The sequence below is a fragment of the Leptidea sinapis genome, chromosome 6 (genome assembly GCF_905404315.1).
Source record: "Leptidea sinapis chromosome 6, ilLepSina1.1, whole genome shotgun sequence".
Taxonomy (NCBI): domain Eukaryota; kingdom Metazoa; phylum Arthropoda; class Insecta; order Lepidoptera; family Pieridae; genus Leptidea; species Leptidea sinapis.
Genome location: NC_066270.1, coordinates 7090279 through 7112264, shown reverse-complemented (window position 1 = coordinate 7112264; position 21986 = coordinate 7090279). Strand labels below are relative to the sequence as shown.

The 21986-nt window shown below is 36.4% G+C and overlaps 1 protein-coding gene across 2 annotated transcripts in view; it reads right to left on the bottom strand.

Moving 5' to 3' along the window:
- Positions 1-21986, bottom strand: part of LOC126965095 (uncharacterized) — a 128642-nt gene that overhangs the window by 6978 nt on the left and 99678 nt on the right. The window contains exons 3-4 of one of the 2 annotated variants that reach the window (XM_050808558.1): positions 5951-6056; positions 314-494 (exon numbers count right to left, since the gene is read on the bottom strand). In XM_050808558.1, coding sequence (XP_050664515.1) covers positions 314-494; positions 5951-6056 — 287 coding nt within the window. Of the gene's footprint in view, positions 1-309; positions 495-5950; positions 6057-21986 lie in introns of both variants that reach the window. The other variant, XM_050808557.1, reaches the window with a different exon arrangement.

Sequence of the window (21986 nt, the reverse complement as noted above, 5' to 3'; positions counted from 1 at the left end):
CGAGGACTTTATTGTCCCAACGGCCACCTATCCGTCAAACTATGTGCCCTACCCACTGCCACTTCAGTTTCGCAATCATTTGGTGGACTTTGGTTGCCCTACGAGTCTCATTTCTGATTCGATCTCGCAGGGAACTCTGAGCGGCCATGAGCTTTCGCATCAGGTCCATAGTCTGCGTACGGAAGTTATCACTGGCAACACACACTGGTTGAAAACCTTCGTTTTCAAACACTGTAGTATTGGTCACGAGAAGATTTTATTACTTCCCGAACCCGTTAAGATAGAGAATTGTAAAGAAGTAATACTTACGGACCTGATATGGGACTCGCAGCTGAAGATGCGCGTCCTGACCGTACTCTCCGTCTGGAAGCTGTATGCTGGGGGGAAGTCCCAGCCGCTCTGCTGCCGCGGCGGACCTCGCACGCGTCTCTTGCTCCACCATCTCCTGCAGGCGACCGACCATCGCCTGCAGCCTTTGCTGCTTCTCCCATTCCCTGTAATCATGTTAACATCACACTAAATCCATAAATTAGGATATCTACCCCACCATCTGGATGTGTGGCGGTCCTCCACTGTGCGCTTTTCAAGGAGTTTTCTTCCGTACTACAAAGCTGTGGAATGAGCTTCCTTGTGCGGTGTTTCCGGGACGATACGACATGGGTACCTTAAAAAAAAAGCGCGTACACACGCGATTCCTCTGGTGTTGCAAGAGAATGTGGGCGGCCGTGATCACTTAGCACCAGGTGACCCGTACGCTCGATTGTCCTCATTTTTCCATGAAAAAAAACACTATATAGTTTTGATTTTTATTATTATTTATTACCATTTTTATCTATTTACATTTAAATACAATACTTTAGTAGAAATAATTCTTAACGTGACTTGTAATAATTAAAGTGAGAAGAAGTGGCAGGAAACTTTGCAAATTATTTTAATCAAAATCTATTTGTTGCAACAACAAAACTCACACGTCATTGTCATGACTTACATTTAAAAACAAATATTATTTCCTATAAAATCTTTTAGTCTCTTGTGTGATATTTAATTATTCGTATAAAGATCTAAAATAAATGTTCGAAACCAAATTACCTACTTGGACTCTGCAATCTTATTTAAAGCCATTTACACTATGTTTTCCAATAATTTAAATAAAAAAATATACTGTTTTAGAAAGTTTTAATATTGAAATAAGCGCCCTCTATTGTTCGGTTGTCGTATCACTGCAGCTTGGCTTAGCTTTTATGATAGTTTTCTCTATGCCGTCTCGCTTCAGTAGCTTAAGATTATTGAGTAGCGAAAAACTTCACGTTGTATTTAGTGACCGTCGTGCTATCTCGGCGTATCCCAAACGTGCGAACGGGATAGCTATACTATTTGCCAGTGGAAGCTCCTTTCCACCGGATGCCGGCTAGATTATGGGTACCACAACGGCGCCTATTTCTGCCGTGAAGCAGTGTACATATTGCTGTGTTTAGGTCTGAAGGGTGCCCTAGCTAGTGAAATAACTGGGCAAACGAGACTTAACATCTTATGTCTCAAGGATACAAGCGCAATTATAGTGCCGCTCAGAATTTTTGGCTTTTCAAAAATCTTGAGCATTGCCCTTATTGTCATAAAAGAAGCGCGCACAACTTTCTAAAAAGGAGGCACCGCTCCTGTGATTCCTCTGGTACTGCAGGAGATCCAATAGCATCAGGCGACCCGTACGCTCGTTTGTCCTCCTATTTCATAAAAAAATAGCTTCCCCTTCTCAAACATTTAATTAAAACTTAATTGTTTAGACTACGGTTGTTATCGAGGCGACCTCTGAAAGATAAAACGTTGAAAACAACCTGCGATTGCAACATGTTAATACTCTACTTAGTGACTGTAACAACAAAGCAATTTTTTATGATAGGTATTTATTTTAATAACAGCATAATATCCACGTGACATAGATCCAAATAGTAATAATATAAAAAAATATAAATTATTAATTATATTTATACATACTGTATCACTGACACGTCATTAATTTTGTCCGTGTGACAAAAGCCCCTAATAATTTGGGGTCTAGATGAGGGATTCGCAACGTTTAAAGGCTTATTGGAGAGGTATTACTTGGTACTAGTGAGTATTCTAACACCCCTTTACAAGTCCACGAAGTATGAAAGATCCAAATTAATCATTAAAGGTTGACTCGGTGGGGTGCCGTAGATACAAAGACGATATTTTTGAGTATGAGAAAATAATCTATCTAAATAGATAAGTTTTGCCTATATTTATCTAAACAAATATTATAAAGAGGAAATATTTTATTTGTTTGTTTGCATGGAATAGGCTCCAAAACTACTAAACCGATTTAACAAATTCTTTCACTTTTGGGAAGCTACGCTATCCCCGGGTAACATAGGCTACATTAAAATATATTTTCACTCTCTATTCTTTCACGACTCTATTTTATTGTATGGATTGCAACCCTACTCCCTAGAATCATGACGACTCTATTTTATTGCATGGATCGCAACCCTACTCCCTAGGATCATGACGACTCTATTTTATTGCATGGATCGCAACCCTACTCCCTAGGATCATGACGACTCTATTTTATTGTATGGATTGCAACCCTACTCCCTAGGATCATGACGACTCTATTTTATTGTATGGATCGCAACCCTACTCCCTAGGATCATGACGACTCTATTTTATTGTATGGATTGCAACCCTACTCCCTAGGATCATGACGACTCTATTTTATTGTATGGATCGCAACCCTACTCCCTAGAATCAAGACGACGTAATGCATAATACTTATGTAACACTCTCAGCAAGGTGATGCACAAAAACTCGAACAAAGTAAATAAATCATAAAAAGTCTCAAATGAGTTAAGATTACGCAGATGCAGGCGCAGTAACCTTCACTCAATGTAAATAAATAAAAGTATTTATATGAGCCTGTGATTAAGGATTGGGGTCCGCTGCACTCTAACTAGATACCGCAGGCGTAGTCGCAAAGTGTGGCAACTAAATACTACGCCTGGCTCGCACCAATCTCGAACAATATGTGACATTGACGTGCCGCATGTTCTGTTAATCTTTTTTCTAATAATTGAAACTAAAATACCGGGTTGCGTAGTTAAACTTTGTAAAGATAATACTACAAGAAATAAAAAAAAACACTGGGAACACATATTATCATGCTTTTTAAGATATTATTAAAATAATAATTCTTCTACACCCCACGCTTTTTTTACAATAAAATATATTTTTTTTTACACTATTTTCAATTTAAATTTGTTTTCTATTTTTTAGTTGAATTTTATATAAAGCGTGCTTTTTAATTTTTTTAACTATTATTTATTTTTCATGTTTCAGTCAAATTAGTGTAATGTTCCTCGATAAATCTACAAAGTTTGAACGAAATATAGCCATTTAAAGTGCGTCAAAATTGCGCCCAAAGAAGTCAGTTTCAAACATACAAACATACAGGTGAAGCTAATATAAAGCGTATAAAAATACACTCAGGCAGAGATGAGTGTGTTTCTATATGTAGAAAGAAGCCTTTCGAGTGTGTCCCGTAACATTTGCTACTTTTACTACGAGGATCTAAAACTATAAAGGTAAGGTAAATTACGCAGAGCAGCTCGGATTGTCCGGGGACCTACTGCTCTGTGAACGACTGGATCACTTGGCGTTGCGTATAGACGTCGCTTCATTGTGTGTCTTCTACCGCATTTATCACGGGGAGTGTCCCGAAGAGCTGTTTAACCTGAATCCTGCCGCCGAATTCCACCTTCGCACGACACGCCACAAGTTAGGATATCAACCCCACCATCTGGATGTGTGGCGGTCTTCCACAGTGCGGTTTTCAAGGAGCTTTCTTCCTCGTACTACAAAGCTGTGGAATGAGCTTCCTTGTGCGGTGTTTCTGGGACGATACGACATGGGTACCTTCAAAAAAAGCCCGTACACCTTCCTTAAAGGCCGGCAACGCTCTTGTGATTCCTCTGGCGTTGCAAGAGAATGTGGGCGGCGGTGATCACTTAACACCAGGTGACCCGTACGTTCGTTTGTCTTCCTATTTCATAAAAAAAAATCTGGCAGTGCATTAAGCAGGCGTTGTGAGTAGGGTTGCCAACTTTTTCTGGAAGAGGTAGAGTATATATATGTATAAAGTGTTGCTTTATTTTATATCAAAAAATTACGATACGACGACCCATATAGCCGAATGGTTAGCGACCCTGACTACTAAGCTAGAGGTCCCGGGTGCGAATCCCGGTAGGTGCAATCATTAATATGATGAATATGGATGTTTGTTTCCGAGTCATGGATGTTTATATGTATTTATGTACGTTTAAGTAAGTATATTGTATTAAATATATCGTTGTCTTGTACCCATAGTACAGGCTATGCCTAGTTTGGGGCAAGATAGTTATATATTTATTTAGCGTGACGTAACCAAATGGCCCAACGGAAGACCAGCATTGGTTTTCAAACCAGCTAACATGCTGAGTTGGGACCATTTTTTGAATAGTATACTGAGTAGAAATGTTAGTCTTTTTCTTTTTTGCTTGCTTATCAACCTTAAGTTTATTTTTATTTATATCTTTTGTATTTCTACATACTTACTACTTATACGTTACAAAAAAATAAAAAAAATTTTCTTTCTTTCTATTTCTGATTTCACAGAGGGTAAATACATTAAAATCGGTCAAAATCGTCGTGGCTGCCGTTGAGAAACGCCCGAGTTTTATAGCTATGGGTCCCAACCAGTATATTGAAAGATTCTTGTGTTTTGTGATAGATATGTACAATAAAAAGATTTTAACAAAAAAACAACCGACCTCAAAAACACTACTCCAAAACAATAGATATAAGTATAAAAATAATTGCGTATTTTTATACAATCCAATTAATTAATCTAATTCTAGTTACGATTATTGTTATTTTTGGAATCGGTGTCCTTCCGCCGCGACCCGCTCTCGCCTCCTCACGACTCAAGCACATCTCACCTATAACTATGTATGTAGTCAAACCTATCTTGGATGACACCGACCCCTCCTTTTTTGAAGTCAGTTAAAAAAAGTCAGATTTTGTGAAGATTATTTGAGCGTACTCTATTAGTGTCAAAGGTTTTAGACCCTAAAATCTAAAATTTACGTTAAATAGAATCAAATAGTCTACTTTATCCAGTATCCACCAAAGCGGAGAGGAGAGGAGATGTATTTTGATAACCAATCCGATTTCGTTATTTACACATCTCCTCTCCGCTTAGCTTCGACGGAAATGGATCAAGCGGAGAGGAGAGGAGATGTCTCATTTGTGTCATATAGAATTTAGTGCCGCGTCACGAGCTCTTCTCTCCGTGCCTCGCACACCAGAAAGCGTTGCTATAAACACAGCTCACATCTCCTCTCCGCTCTGGTGGAAACAACCTGACAGCTTCGCGACTTATCTCTTCTCGTCTCCTCTCCACATTTTTTAAAATGAAAATACGGGGCGTTCAACTGATGGTAATTGATACGCCCTGCCCATTACAATGCAGTGCCGCTCAGGTTAGTTTCTTGAAAAGTCCAAAAATTCTGAGCGGCACTACGATTACGCTCGTTACCTTGACACATATGATGTTAAGTCTCATTTGCCCAGTAATATCACAAGCTACAGCGCCCTTCAGACCGAAACACAGTAATGCTTATAAATTACTGCTTCACGGCAGAATTAGCGCTGTTGTGGTAGCCATAACCTAGCCGGCATCCTGTGCAAAGGTGCCTCCCACTAGTAAGTAATATGTCTCTATGGACGGACAACAGGTTGCCGGAATTTTTTCTCTCAGGCCCTATGACACTTATTGTTGCCTGTCCTTTTTAACGGCTCTAAACCTTGAGTGCAATTTGAGGTGTTGTGTTGTGGTACCCATAATGTATACCGGGCCTTAGAGTACGGTTGACAGCCCTGGGTGTGAGGTACTTACAGTGCGGTGTGGTGATGTCGTAGCCGCGGCCCCCCCGGCGCTCCCAGCCGCTCCATTCCCGCGCACCCCGGCACTTGGACCGAGAGCATCTGTAAATCACAACACACTGCTCTCACTTATGCGGTTCTCTGTTAGCGAAGCTCACATACCTACTACCCGATTACATTAGATAGATAAGTGTACTTCAGTTATTTTCACAACATCATGACGTATGGTATTTTACTTAGGGGTCATGCTGGTGACATTGATATAGTGTTTGCTCTGAGAGACCTGTTCGTGCTATATATCAGCTTGGTTATAAACAGTCTCTCAAAGAAAAATTTAAATAAATAAATATTAGGACTGTTCATTGGCAGTACATTTATGAAATTTTAATATACGTTCACAAAAATCGTCAGGTTTTTGCTCTTAATAGTGATTTTCATTATTATAACACTAGAAATAAGGGATTGCTTGTAACTAATTCTAGTAGGCTTCATAAGATACATAATAGCTTTAAGAGTAAATACTTTTATAATAAAGTCCCAGCCACTGTTCAGGCGTTATCTATAAATAAATTTAAATGTTTCATAAAAAAATGTCTCCGTCGTAAATCCTATTACACCACAGCTGAATATCTAAATGTTCGGACAACCTGGGACTAGATTGTGATTATTTTATAGCGATAGAAATGACTGTACAATTTTGTATATTTCTATTGAAAAGAGCGCAAAAAAGAATGCTGGGATAGTTTCTCGCGTCGCTTCTTTTCTCTCAGAGCGCCATTTGTTTCCGAAGCGGTAGCGGCCCTTTTACACTATCTCTGGACCTCACGTCGGTGACGACACACCGTCGCTTTGGTACGGTGTGCAAAACAAGCATCTCTAGGATATTATTAATAATCAACAGTTTATTTCTCCAGTATTACTTATAGATTGATGTTGTGTTGTAACGCTGATTATTATTATAATAATAATGAGAAATCAATGAAAAAATATGATTTAAGTAAAAAGAGGTATTTATTTTTCTGCCAGTACTATTATAGCGACACAAAACAACAGAAACTACAGTCAAAGATAGCAGCAAAAAACAAAGCAGTGATAGCACGAAAATATCACGACATGTACCTAACGGTAATGAAACTGCAAGCCGTACTGACACAGCAGGACGAGCTTGAGGGGGTGAAAGGGGAACGGGAGGGTTCTTCACGTTCCAGCGAGGTGCAGAGATAATGTGACCTTATATAACAGAAGATGACCCAGCAAACGTTGTTGTCCTCCACAGTGCGGTTTTCAAGGAGATTTCTTCAACGTACTACAAAGCTGTGGAATGAACTTCCTTGTGTGGTGTTTCCGGGACGATACGACATGGGTACCTTCAAAAAAAGCTCGTACACCTTCCTTAAAGGCCGGCAACGCTCCTGTGCTCCTCTGGTGTTGCAAGAGAATGTGGGCGGCGGTGATCACTCAACACCAGGTGACCCGTTCGCTCGTTTGTCCTCCTTTTCCATTAAAAAAAAACGTTGTATTGTAATCATATAAATTAATAAAAATATTTTGGGTATAAAATGTAGATTATCACCTATTTTCAAACCTACTGAACATACATATAAAATTTCTTAACAACGGTCGAGCCGTTTCGGAGAAGTATAGCAACAAACACTGTGACACGTGAATTTTATATATATTACTAGCTGACCCGGCAAACGTTGTTTTGCCATATATATTATTTTTAAGGTTCGACTGTTTTTTTTCCGATGTACCTACAAATTCGATTATACATAGCATATTATATACGACTCTCGCAAAAAATGTGGCTTTCTGTAATTGATAACAAAATTTTTAAAATCGGTTCAGTGTTTCCAGAGATAAAGGCCGGCAACGCTCCTGCGAAACCTCTGGTGTTGCAAGAGAATGTGGGCGGCGGTGATCACTTAACACCAGTTGACCCTTACGCTCGTTAGTCCCAGTTTACCATAAAAAAAGATTAGCCTCTAGAAAATTGTGATAATGATTTTAAATGAATGAAAGTATTTTCTTAAGTAAGAAGGATTTATCTTTATATATATAATTCTTGCGTGCGTGTGTATGTCACTGAACTCCTCCTAGACGGCTGGACCGATTCTAATGAAACTTTCTGTGTGTATTCAGGTGGATTCGAGAATGGTTTAGATTCACAATTGAACTACCTCCTAAACGGCTGGACCGATTTTGATGATTTTTTTTGTGTGTTGCAGTGAATTTGAGATTGGTGTGTGTCTTCAGGTGGATTTGAGAATGATTTTGATTCACAATTGAACTACCTCCTAAACGGCTGGACCGATTTTGATGATTTGTTTGTGTGTTCCAGTGAATTTGAGATTGGTTTAGATTCTCAATTCCGTCCATATAGTGTATTTTAGAGGACTCCTTCTAACAGCTGGACCGATTTTTCAAATTAAAGACGTGTGTCCGAAATTTCCGACAGAACAACGTCTGTTGGGTCCACTAGTTTCAATATAAAAATTTGTTATGTATATTACAGCCATTGTATAATATTCTACTTAATTGTAAAGTGTGCCCGTTGAGTTTCTTATGTGTTCTTCTCACGAGCTCAACTATTTACGAACTTAAGATAAACTCAGTAATTTAAATGAAATAGTTGTAGTGACGATGACAATACTCAAAAGAGCTTAGTTGAAGCCTAATTGAATAAAGTTTATTTGAATAAATTTTTTATACAAGAGGAGGAAAAACGAGTAGGATAATGCTGAAATCCATAATTATCCAAATGTTTTGAGTTTTCTTTAGTGTTAATTATCTTTGGCGCAATTAGTGTTAATTATATTTGGCGCATGTCCTGATGATGCCTCGTGTAGAGACGAAACACGTGTCGAATTGTTTAAACGACAAATTTTAACGGCGGAATTAACACTAGGATAATGCTTTTAAACATAAGCTTAAACTTTAACTAGTTATGTAATGTATAACGGAATCTTTGAGACACGGATTTTCAAAATTTTAAAACGTCGGATTGAACTAAAAACTTTACACACCTACTAAGGATCGATGACAATATAATAATTTATATAGACTGTCCCATTTTTCTTACCAGGATCTTCAGGGTTGACGACTTTTTAGCCGACTTCATAAAATGAGGAGGTTCTCAATTCATCAGTATTTTTGTTTATGTTTGTTTCCTCAAAACTTACAACTGGGTGATAATTTTGATATAATTCTTTTTTTATTTGAAAGCTGGTGCTTCCCGTGTGGTACCATTGTAGCCAATTGTTCAGCCAAGCTAGGTTAGTACTACATACATAGTTATAGGTGAGATCTGCTTGAGTCGTGAGGAGAGGGGATGCGAGAGCGGGTCGCGGCGGAAGGACACCGATTCCAAAAATTACAATAATCGTAACTAGAATTAGATTAATTAATTAGATTGTATAAAAATACGCTATTATTTTTATACAGTGCATATTATATCTATTGCTTTGGAATAGTGTTTTTGAAGTCGGTTGTTTTTATGTTAATTTGTTTTTTTATGTGTAATACCAGGTGGTGTGTTTGTGCCAAAGAATATAGCGGGCGCTAATACATCGATTATTCGTTACTCCGACATTACCATAATTTTAAGATATCTTCTAGGACTAAATATATCTTCAAAATGACTCTACTTTTACTAATATATAATGTCAATAATACATTTATATATAACAAAGTATCAATCATCCTTTTTGCTTTTTTAAATATATAAAAAAAAATTGTTACATTTAATGTATAAAAGGCATTTATTTTCTCAAAATTTGATTCCTTTAGAATTATTTTTGATGTCATTTCTAACACTAGAACCGCTTCGGACACAAATGGCGCTCTGAGAGAGATGAAGCGGCACAAGAAACTCCACCAGCATTCTTTTTTCCGCTCTTTTCAATAAAATTTACAATATTGTACTGTCATTGTTATAAAATTATCATAATCTAGTCCCAGGATATCACGATCACTTAGATATTCAACTGTAGCAGGGTTTAACGACAGAGCCATTTTTTAATAAAACATTTAAATTTATTTATAGACTAGCTGACCCGGCAAACGTTGTTTTGCCATATAAAGTATAATTCACGCGATAGTTTTATAAGTAATAAAATATTATAGCCTGTACATCATTTTGTTCTATTGTCAATAGTTTTTGCAGCGCACGCAAAAATAGGTTTTCGATTTTACACCTTGTGTTACAAAATAGCAATTTTATTACGGATCCCTAATTTTGATTATAAATGGACTATAAATGGACTACCCAACACTGAAAGAATCATTCAAATCGGACCAGTAGTACCAGAGATTAGCGCGTTCAAACTAACAAACAAACAAACACTGCAGCTTTATAATATTAGTATAGATAATGCCTGAACAGTGGCTGTGACTTTATTATAAAAGTGTATACATTTACCCTTAAAGCTATTATGTATCTTATGAAGCCTACTAGAATTAGTTACAAGCAATCCCTCATCTCTAGTGTTACTATAATGAAAATCACTACTGAGAGCATAATTTGCCAATTTTTGTGAAGATATAATAAATGTACTGACAATGAACAGTCGTAATAATTATTTCTTTTGTTTTTTGTTTCAGTGCCTGTCTAATAACCAAGCTGATATATATCACTCTTTTCCATAACCAGAATATCTATACTAATATTATAAAGCTGCAGTGTTTGTTTGTTTGTTTGAACGCGCTAATCTCTGGTACTACTGGTCCGATTTGAATGATTCTTTCAGTGTTGGGTAGTCCATTTATCGAGGAAGGCTATAGGCTATGTTTTTTTTTCAAAATTAGGGATCCGTAATAAAATTGCTATTTTGTAACACAAGGTGTAAAATCGAAAACCTATTTTTGCGTGCGCTGCAAAAACTATTGGCAATAGAACAAAATGATGTACAGGCTATAATATGGGCAATATTTTATTACTTATAAAATTATCGCGTGAATTATACTTTATATGGCAAAACAACGTTTGCCGGGTCAGATAGTTCGGAATAAATGCTTTTTTAATTTGGTTTGGTTTTACTATGCTCCGACTTTCTTTACGTAAACCGTAGCTGTGTGTAAGTTTAGCATAATCTTTAATTTCGTTTTAATATCATTCATTTGACAGCTGATATTATACTTAGCTCAATCTAAGACAGCCCAATGCAAAAGTAAAGTTCGCGTTTTATCACACTCAGTAAAGTTTTACGTAAGTAAAGTCAGAGTATTCTCTATATATCTCAAGCCTTAGGTTCACGGGCATTGAGTTCTCTTTGAAAATATGTTTAAAAAAAAATAAAGTTTAAATGTTATATATTTGATAAAAATTCTATCAAATATATAAAATTCTCGTGTCGCGGTGTTTGTTACCAAACTCCTCCGAAACCGCTGGACTGAAGTTATGTAATTTTGTTCGCATATCGGGTAGGTCTGAGAATCGGCCAACATCTATTTTTGATACGCCTAAATGAAAAGGGTGACCCACCCCTTTATATTTATAACGGCCATTTTTTTTAATTATTTTGATTCAGCTTAAAAAATACATACAACTTCAAATTTTCACCCGTCTTCAATCAACACTTACACACACAGATACGCAATAGAGTTGCAAGATGTCAATCGAATATAATATTGTAGTACGATAAATTTTATGTATGACTAGCAGACCCGGCAAACGTTTTTTGCCATATAAATTATTTTTAAAGTTAGACCGTTTCTTGGACATTGCAAAATTACGTTATTTTTCTAAAATAAACGTAGCCTTAGTTACTCCTTATTACATCAGCTACCTGCCAGTAAAAGTCCCGTCAAAATCGGTCAAGCCATTTCAGAGATTAGCCGGAACAAACATACAGACAGACAAACATTGTAAAAAATGTTATTTTGGTGTATATACATACCGTATACATATTCATATACATCTAGTAAAAAACGGTTATTTCAATATTACAAACAGACCCTCCAATTTAATTATATCGTCGACCAGTGCCGGGCGAAACTTGTGTCTTCTATCGAGTCCTCTCTTGAGAAGGTCGCGGAATGGGGAAAATTGAACCTTGTCCAATTTAACCCCCAGAAGACTCAAGTTTGCGCGTTTACCACTAAAAAAACCCCATTCCTTGTGCGGTGTTTCTGGGTTGATACGACATGGGTACCTTCAAAAAAAGCGCGTACACCTTCCTTAAAGGCCGGCAATGCTCCTGTGATTCCTCTGGTGTTGCAAGAGATATTGGGCGCCGGTGATCACTTAACAACAGGTGACCTGTACGCTCATTTGTCCTCCTATACCATAAGAAAAAAAAAAATTGGTACGTCTGCGGATCGGTGGTCATTTTTAAACCCCAAAAATTTTAATAATTTTTTTATTACTTTATATGGCAATACAGTGTTTGCTGGGTCAGCAAGTTGTTCATAAAACCACTATTGTGTTTGTAAGATATTCGCTATGAATTATGATCTATAGCCATAACTTGACCTTTGACCCCGATGACTTAGTAATCGACTTTTGTTCGGACTCTGAAGGCACTTCTTCAGATAATCATTCTTTCTTACAAAATAATTAATACAATAAATTTACATTAACTTTTTTGACTTACTCGTGTAAGACATTGACTATTTGACGTTTGAGTGTGTCTGTTGCATCATTTTACATATTATATAGGAATAGAATATTGTAATTTGAAATGATTTGTAAATCGATGTACTTAAATGTAAATCTTGATATAAAAGAGTGGCAATGAGTTTCTTATTTTATTTTATTTTCATAGGGTGGCTAACAGCCGTCAATACAAAAACATATATCTACATGTTTATATATGGGCCAATTAAAAGCCTCCACAAATAGGTATTAAATAGTATTTTTTTTTACGTTTTTACAAATGCTTAAACTAATTAAAGGCATTACTATGTACTAGTTAACTACGCTTTTTTGCAATTTAAATTGACTTAAAGTATACATATATTATGTTGTCATTGTATTAGTTTTCTGTGACTTGCAAATAATTTTGTATAATATGTTTCTTAACAGTACCTAAACTGGAACAAAAAAGATCTATTTCGGATGATTTTAGTTTGTTAAAATTATACGAAGTACGTGGTATAAAGGAGTGTGATCTATAGTTTGTGCGCATGAGTGGAATATGGAGGAGATACTTTTTTCTAGAATGTTGGTACGGTATATTGAATTTTATTTTAGATAACAAGGTTGGACTGTCAATCTTGCCCTGAGCAATTTTCATAATAGTCGTAATATCAGCCATGGATCTACGGATTTCTTGCTACTTCTTCTCATTAGCTCAACCCTTTACGAAGTAACGGTAGATTCAATAAGAAAAATATATTTTTTTGACATTCATAAGTGTCATTTCCGTGACCTACGTGAATAAACTGATTTTGATTTGATTTGAATAAACCACGGCTAAATTATATTATAGGACAAAACATTTATTATAATAAAATTAGTTTGAAAATACTAAAAAACACGCTTTGGTTGAAAAGATAATGGTTGAAATTTAAAATTAACATCAATTCCTGCGTTATTGATGATAGATGAAAAAATTGTATAAATTAATAAAAAATTTATTTTGCAAATTGATAAATAGAATACGAACCTAATTTTACTACATTAATATATTGTCATCGGTCCACAATAAATCGAAGTCTGGCTGTTTAAAGTGGGTCAAAATCGCAACCAAATAAGTCGGTTAGAAACAAACATACATACAGGTGAAGCTAATAAAAAGCGTGTAAAAATAAATATTTTATTCAAAACTAGCTGACCCGACAGACGTTGTTCTGTATATAATAAAAAAATAATGTTTTTATATGAATTTGTCAATAATATATCATAACATCAAAAATTATTTCGTAAAATATGCACCCTGCTGTCGTAATGAAATTGTTTCACAGCAGAACTGTCAAACCGTGCGTCAATAAATTCTCTCATAGAAATTATGTATGGACACATCAAAGGAAAAACAAATTTGTTGTTTTTATTTAATTTAGCAGCATTTTCCTATGTATTCACCTTTTAAAACCTTCTCTGGACTTCCACAAATAATTCAAGACCAAAATTAGACAAATCGGTCCAGCCGTTCTCGAGTTTTAGCGAGACTAACGAACAGCAATTCATTTTTATATAAATAGATATCGTCACAATATACTATCCAACAGTAAAATTTATTATTAAATAACCTGACGGCGGTCGCTCCATTGCCAAAAAGTAGTATCATTACGAAAGTTATTAATGTTATAGTAACCTTTACCACACAAATGTTTTTTAACAACTCTTTTGTTTTTCGTAATACATTTTGTATTGATATTTTTCTGGGGTCATGTTATAAAAGGCCCATACATCGTCCAACAAAAGACTTACTAACTCGACTTAACCGGGTGGTAGGCATAACAAGTTCGTTAGTTTCTGGTGTTAACATTATGATTATAACAGTTTCCAGCAAATTTGCTAATGTGCATACGAACATACATATAACATAATAAAGAATATACAGGGTGTCCCACGACATAGAGGGAAGTAGCTTTAATATTTTAGATGTAACATTTTTCTGAAAGAAGACTATATTAAAAAAAAGCAAATTAAACTGCATTCATAGATTTTTTAACAATTGCCTGGTTGAACCGAGAATCGAACCGCTACACGAGTAAAAAAAATCCCTGTAGCTTTATCATATCCATCGAGAGGCTCACAAGAAAAATCACAAGACTTATTTTTTGCTACATAACATTTTCTTTATGAAAATAAGGGACGAGACGAGCAGGACGTTGATGGTAATTGATATGCCCTAGCCATTACTATGCAATGCCGCTCGGGATTATTGAAAAACCCATTAATTTTGGGCTGTAGGTACTATAATTGCGCTCGTCACCTTGAGACACAAGATGTTAAGTCTCATTTGCCAAGTAATTTCAGTAGCTTTGCCCAGTAATTTTAATAGCTGCAATTTAAGGTATTTTCCCTCCATGTGGCATAGCCATGGGAAAACTGGCAAATACTCGGGGGACGAATCACATCTGCCCCAAAAGATTTCATTTCGTGATGACCAAGACCGCTCTGCCAAGAGTTTAACGAAGAAGAAGAGCGGGGAAAACTGGCAAATGCTCGTGGGGTGAATCATATCTGCCCCAAATGATGTCACTTAGTGTTGACCAAGACCGCTCTGCCAAGAGTTTAACGAAGAAGAAGAGCGGGGAAAACTGGCAAATGCTCGTGGGGTGATCACATCTGCCCCAAATGATGTCACTTAGTGATGACCAAGACCGCTCTGCCAAGAGTTTAACGAAGAAGAAGAGCAGGGAAAACTGGCAAATACTCGTAGGGTGAATCACATCTGCCCCAAATGATGTCACTTAGTGATGACCAAGACCGCTCTGCCAAGAGTTTAACGAAGAAGAAGAGCAGGGAAAACTGGCAAATGCTCGGGGGACGAATCACATCTGCCCTAAAAGATTTCATTTCGTGATGACCAAGACCGCTCTGCCAAGGGTGTAACGAAGAAGAAGATATATCGCAGTGAGAACTAGTCCTAACCTATAGCTTTTGTTAAAGTCGTACAACCACGTCCTGTTAATTACCTTGAAAGGCGTTTCGATTATGTTATAACCAAAATAGAATTATAAATACGGGGACTAAGTAAAGCATGCGGTTTAAATATAGCTTCAGGTTTCATATTGATACTTGCATTTAAACTGACCTAAACATATGATTTATTACATATATATATAGCTGAGCAAAGTATTATTCATCTATATATATATATATATATATACATTCCACCTTCGCACGACACGCCACATATTAGTATATCATCCCCACCATCTGGATGTGTGGTGGTCCTCCACAGAGCGGTTTTCAAGGAGCTTTCTTCCTCGTACTACAAAGCTGTGGAATGAGCTTCCTTGTGCGGTGTTTCCGGGACGATACGACATGGGTACCTTCAAAAAAAGCGCGTACACCTTCGTTAAAGGCCGGCAACGCTCTTGTGATTCCTCTGATGTTGCAAGAGAATGTGGGCGGCGGTGATCACTTAACACCAGGTGACCCGTACGCTCGTTTGTCCTGCTACTCCATAGAAAAAAAAAGCGACGTCGTTCGCGTACGTATTTTTACACCTTGGATTACATTACTGGACTTTTAGTAGGGATCCCTAATTTTTTCAAAATCTAATATAGCCTATAAATCCCGGGGATAATGTAGCTCCCAACAGTGAAAGAATTATTCTAATCGATTCAGCGCGCGGAGCCTATTCAATGCAAACAAACAAACAATCAAATCTTTCCTCTTTATAATATTAGTATAGAAGTATAGATATATATATTAACAATATAATATTGTACAGTAAAACTTATTATTTAATAGCCTGAGGGCGGTCGCTCCATTCCCAATCTGTGGTCTCATTAAAAAAGTCATTTATGTTATAGTAATTAGTACGTACCTAATCGTTACCACACAAACGTTTTTTAACAATTCTTTTGAATTTCGTTATATTTGTTTTGAACATTTTCTGGGATCTTGTAAAAGCATATACATCGCCCCACAAAAGCCTCACTAACTTGACTTAGCCGAGTAGTAGGCATAAGAAGTTTATGTTTTTTTTAAATGAAAATAAGGGACGTGAAGTTCAGCTGATGGTAATTGATACGCCCTGCCCATTACAATGCAGTGCCACTCATTCAATTCTGAGCGGCACTACAAATGCGCTCGTCACCTTGAGATATAAAATGTCAAGTCTCATTTGCCTAGTAATTTCACTAGCTACGGCTTCAGACCGAAACAGTAATGTTTACACATTACTGCTTGACGGCAGAAATAGGCGCCGTTGTGGTACCCATAATCTAGCCGGCATCCGGTGCAAAGTAGCCTCCCACTAGTATGTCTGTTCCAGGTGTTAATGTGCATCTTTTCACCTTCATCCAATACAATTAATATTACTCTTTAAAAGACACGCTCATTGGCTGCCATTGATCGAGGAGACACAACAGGTAATAGTGGGATATTTTCATCAGTGCTCCGCCATGTCTATATTTACCGCACTATTTCCATCGAGCACACCATTGGTCAAGTATTAAAAACATTTCTGGAGATCCCGCGCTCGGGTCATACGACTGCTTTCGAAATTAGATTAAAGGAACATATTGCCGCATTTAGAAATAATCATCCCGAAAGATCACACTTCGCGAAACATTTAATTGACACAGGTCACTGGGAAATAGTAATAATTTTTCGTATTTTACATACATGTGGAAAAGGATTTCGCTTGAATGTGTTAGAGCAATTAGAAATAATAAAACACAAAATTAACATGTTTATATTGTTGAATGAACAAATAAATTTGGTCCCTTCACCATTGTTACGTATCTCTTCCGGGGGTAATACGTCACAACAGCCGACCACAGCGCGTCATTTCATGGGGTGAGGGTATAAAAAAGCGGTTTCCGGCTAAATGCATAATATATCATATATAAGAAAAAAATATATTAGAAACCTCAATATCATTTTTAAACACCTATCCATAGATCCACACGTATGGGTTTGATGAAAAAAATTTTTGAGTTTCAGTTCTAAGTATGGGGAACACCCAAAATTTATTGCTTTTTTTTTATTTTCTATTTTTGTGTAAAAATCTTAATGCGGTTCACAAAATACATCTACTTACAAAGTTTTAACAGTATAGTTCTTATAGTCTCGGAAAAAAGTGGCTGTGACATACAGACAGACACGACGAATGCTTAAGAGTTCCGTTTATGCCATTTGGCTACAGAACCTATGGAACCTACGAAAATTATGCTGAACTTAAGCAAGCCCTGAGACAGCCGTATGCAAAAGTCAAATTCACGTTTTACCACACTCAGCTAAGTTTTAAGTAAGTAAAATCTATGCAGTCTAAGTACGCTCTAAAGATACTGTGCTAATTCTTATAGACCAGCTGACAGCCTGGTCATTCGTGAACAATTTTTCTTTAAACCAGGTGAACTCATGGTTATTTATCCCTCTAATATAGAAAAGGCTACACTACAGAAAGGGTTAGAGGAAGAAGTTAATAAATAATAAAAATAATAGGGGGCTGATCATCATTACAACTAGGGGTGTCCCATCCGGCCATAGAAGGATGAAGTGTGTCAACGTCACAGATGGAGCTATAATATATAGCACTATAAACGAGCTATGCAAGGGATAAACGAGATGGTAAAATGGAAACTAACTAACGCCTTAAGATTTAAATGGCAATGGATTGGACATATATCGCGCTTGACTGATAATAGGTGGATACATAAAGCAACAACATGGGTGGGACCTGAAGAGAAAAGTAATGTTGGCAGACCAAATAGACTTAGATTTAGATCTTATTCAGAAGGATACGCTTGAGCAAAGATATAAGGCAATTGAATGTTCGATATCAAAAATTAAAATAATTAAGATAATCGTAGGTATAATTTCGCAAAGTCAATCGGCCTTATAAATAAAATTGGCATAAAGTTATAACTAATCATAAACCAAGAAAATGCAAAATGTTTACAAATAGACGTTTCGCTTACGATTGGTTTATTCGGACGTATAACGTTTCCCGCGTTTATTTTCAAGGCTGCTTATCATTCGAAAAACTTCAGAATTATCATTGTATTGACAGTTTTGTCATTGTCAACGGTATTGTAAACATTTTGCATATTCTTTGTTTATGATAAGTTATAACTTTATACTAAGTTTATTTGTAAGGCCGAAATTCATTCGTAATTTTTATTTCTAAGCGCTAATGTCATTAGTTGACAATCGTAGCCCTTCCTAACCCAAGAAAATGGTTGGTATTGGATTCCATACATACTTCTTAGGTTTGGTTTCCAGTGGTGAATTCGTCCAAGGTTATATATAATTCAGTGGCGTTACCGAGCTATGTCTTGCCATATAATATATATAGTAGTGAAGTTACAAAGTCAAGTAAAAGTAATAGTGCTGTGAATTACAGTATAGCGACTGTCTGTGGCAGCTTAAGGCGCGGACTGACTAGGATTGTAAACGCTACAACCAACCCTACAATACTTGTGTTGATCATGTGGCAAAGCTGCAAATAGGCATTTATTTTACTGATTTTCTTTTGTTTATTCAAAACTTACTTTTGAAATTGAAAAATTGTTCGGTTTAAGTTTTAGAAAAGTACTAATTCTATTAAATTCTTTAAAAAATAAAGTTGTTTTAGCTGAAAATTCGGAGATTTTTGACTCCAAAGTTTATTTTTGGGAAGCAACTTCTAAATTTTTTATTGGATATTTCAAATTACATATAAATACTAGCTGACCCAGCAAACGTTGTATTGTCGATATTAAAATCGCGATACAAAAGTAACTGATGATCGTAGATGGGTGAAAATTTGAAGTTGTATGTATTTTTTAAAGCTGACTCATAATCAAACAAATTTAAAACAAAATAAAAAAATAAATAAAAAAAAACCCTTAACATTTAGGGGGATGAAAAATAGATGTTGTCCGATTCTCAGACCTACCCAATATGCACTCTAAATTTCATGAGAATCGGTCAAGCCGTTTCGAAGGAGTTTAACTACAAACACCGCGACATGAGAATTTTATATATCAGATTCTATTCGGTTCAAAATTTTCTTTAAGTCCTTCTTTGTGCACTGTATTTTTTGCGTCGGAATATTTTCATTGCGTTATGTTGTAATCGACTCTCTAAGAAACCAATTTTTGTGGATATCGAGGTATGACCTTAATATGCAATAATCTATAGCGCTATATATTATAGCGGAGTCGGTGGAGGGCTTAACGATAATCTAACATTGTTATAATCGCACAGCGCCCATAGACACATAATTACACAAAAACACGTCATATTATATGAGCATAGTCTTGTAGCTTACTAAGAATAATAAACTTCACTTTTAGTACCGTCTTGTATACAGAATGTAGATCTTATATCTGTAAAGGTTATCAATTTGTGTCGCGTCTGTACTCGCTTTCGATAACGATCATAGAATGTATAATTGATATTTTGTAAATATTATAACCACAGATTACCAAATCACATGTAAAAAAGACGCTTCAAACTGTCTTCAAATTTTTTTTTTCTAAATGAAAATAAGGGACGTGACGAGCAGGACGTTCAGCTGATGGTAACTGATACTGTCCATTACAATGCAGTCCCGTTCAGGATTATTGAAAAACCCAAATACTCGAAGTGGCACTACAACTGCGCTCGTCACCTTGAGAGATAATATGTTAAGTCTCATTTGCCCATTAATTTCACTAGCTACGGCGCCCTTCAGACCGAAACCCAGTAATGCTTACACATTACTGCTTCCCGGCAGAAATAGGCGCCGTTGTGGCACCCATAATCTAGCCGGCATCCGGTGCAAAGGAGCCTCCCACTATTTATCAGACTGAATACATATTTTATATAATATACTTGAACGCATAGCAATAATAGTAAACCATTGACTAATTTCAAACAATTCACAATCTTATTAATAAATCTCCTCTACTACACGTTTACATTATCTATGGACCTGACGTCGATGACGTCACATCGTCGCTTTAGTACGGTGCGCAAAACAAGCATCACTAGGATATTATTATTATTAATAAATAAACAACGATTTATTTTATCCGTATTATTAATTCAAATCGGACAAAATTCGTGATTTTTGGTTTGCTGTTATATTAATGTAAATTTGTAACGTTTTAAATAAAGATATAAAAAAAAAACAAATTGATGCAAAGGTGATGTGATTCTGATTATTATTATAATTATGAAAAAACAATGAAAGAATCTGGTTTAACTACTAACAAAGAGTATTTATCTTCCTGACAGAACTATTAATAACAAAAGTCAAAACGTTGCAATTAAAATATCACAATATGTAACAGAATTGAATCTGCAAACCGTACTGATGCAATAGGACGAGCGCGAGGGGGTGAAAGGGGAACGGGAGGTGACGATCGAGAGAAAATGCCGCCGTGTAGTAATACTGTAGATCGCCCGGCCACCGCTACGATTCCTACATTATTACACATAATTCCCCTTCATTCATTTACGCATGTAGTATTTTTATGTTGTTTCGTTTATGTGGTTGGTGTATTATGTCCATAGACGAGGCAGAGTTTTTATAAAGTTCAATCATCAACAAATTTTCAGTCGGAAGACGTCGACTGCTGGACAAAGACCTCCCCCAATGATCGCCATGAAGATCGGTCCTGCAGTGCCCTCATCCAACCTATTCCGGCGATCATGACCAGATCGTAGGTCCATCATGTGGGGGGCCTACCAACACTACGTTGTCCGGTACGTAGGAGAACCAAAATCACTGGCATAGCCCAAATGATTGCGAAACTGAAGTGGTAGTGGGCAGGGCAAATGGCGAAAAGTTCAATAATAAGTAATTATTATGATTTTTGTTTGTTCAACTATTCTATATAATGTGGTTGTTCACACGTTTTTTTTTCACGCACAACAAACGTGGTAACCGATAGCTAGGGCCTTGTTCACACCATAGACAATACACCAACAACTTATAATCAACTTAGCGAAACTCTCTAAGAAAAAGCGATACACTCGATTGTGTGAAATTTGCAGTCATTGACAGATGACGACTATAATCTTGTAAAAACGGAGATAGCCGAAATCGACTACGTTTTAAGCAACTGTTCGCTTTTAAACTTAGCCGGATTATACTTCGTCGCCAACCGCCATCCTGTAATTAATACTACTTCAAACTTCTTTCAAATGACTGCACGTTTCAGACTAAACAAAAATTTAATTTTTACTTAGGCAGTCCTGCCTCTTATAACGTAGTATTTACATCCTCTTTGCGTCTCTCAGCTATCGCTCGCGGTCGTTCGCTACGTCTGGCCCCAGCCTAAGGAACGCCTTATCGATACAGTGGACTAGCAGTGAACGAACTTAAATTATATTTCAATAATTATTTGTTTTGTTTTTCGAATTTGTTATATATGCTAACGTTACTAAATATTTGTATCATAAGAGTTATTGATTTTAATAAATCATATTATATTAAGCAGATTTTCAGGTA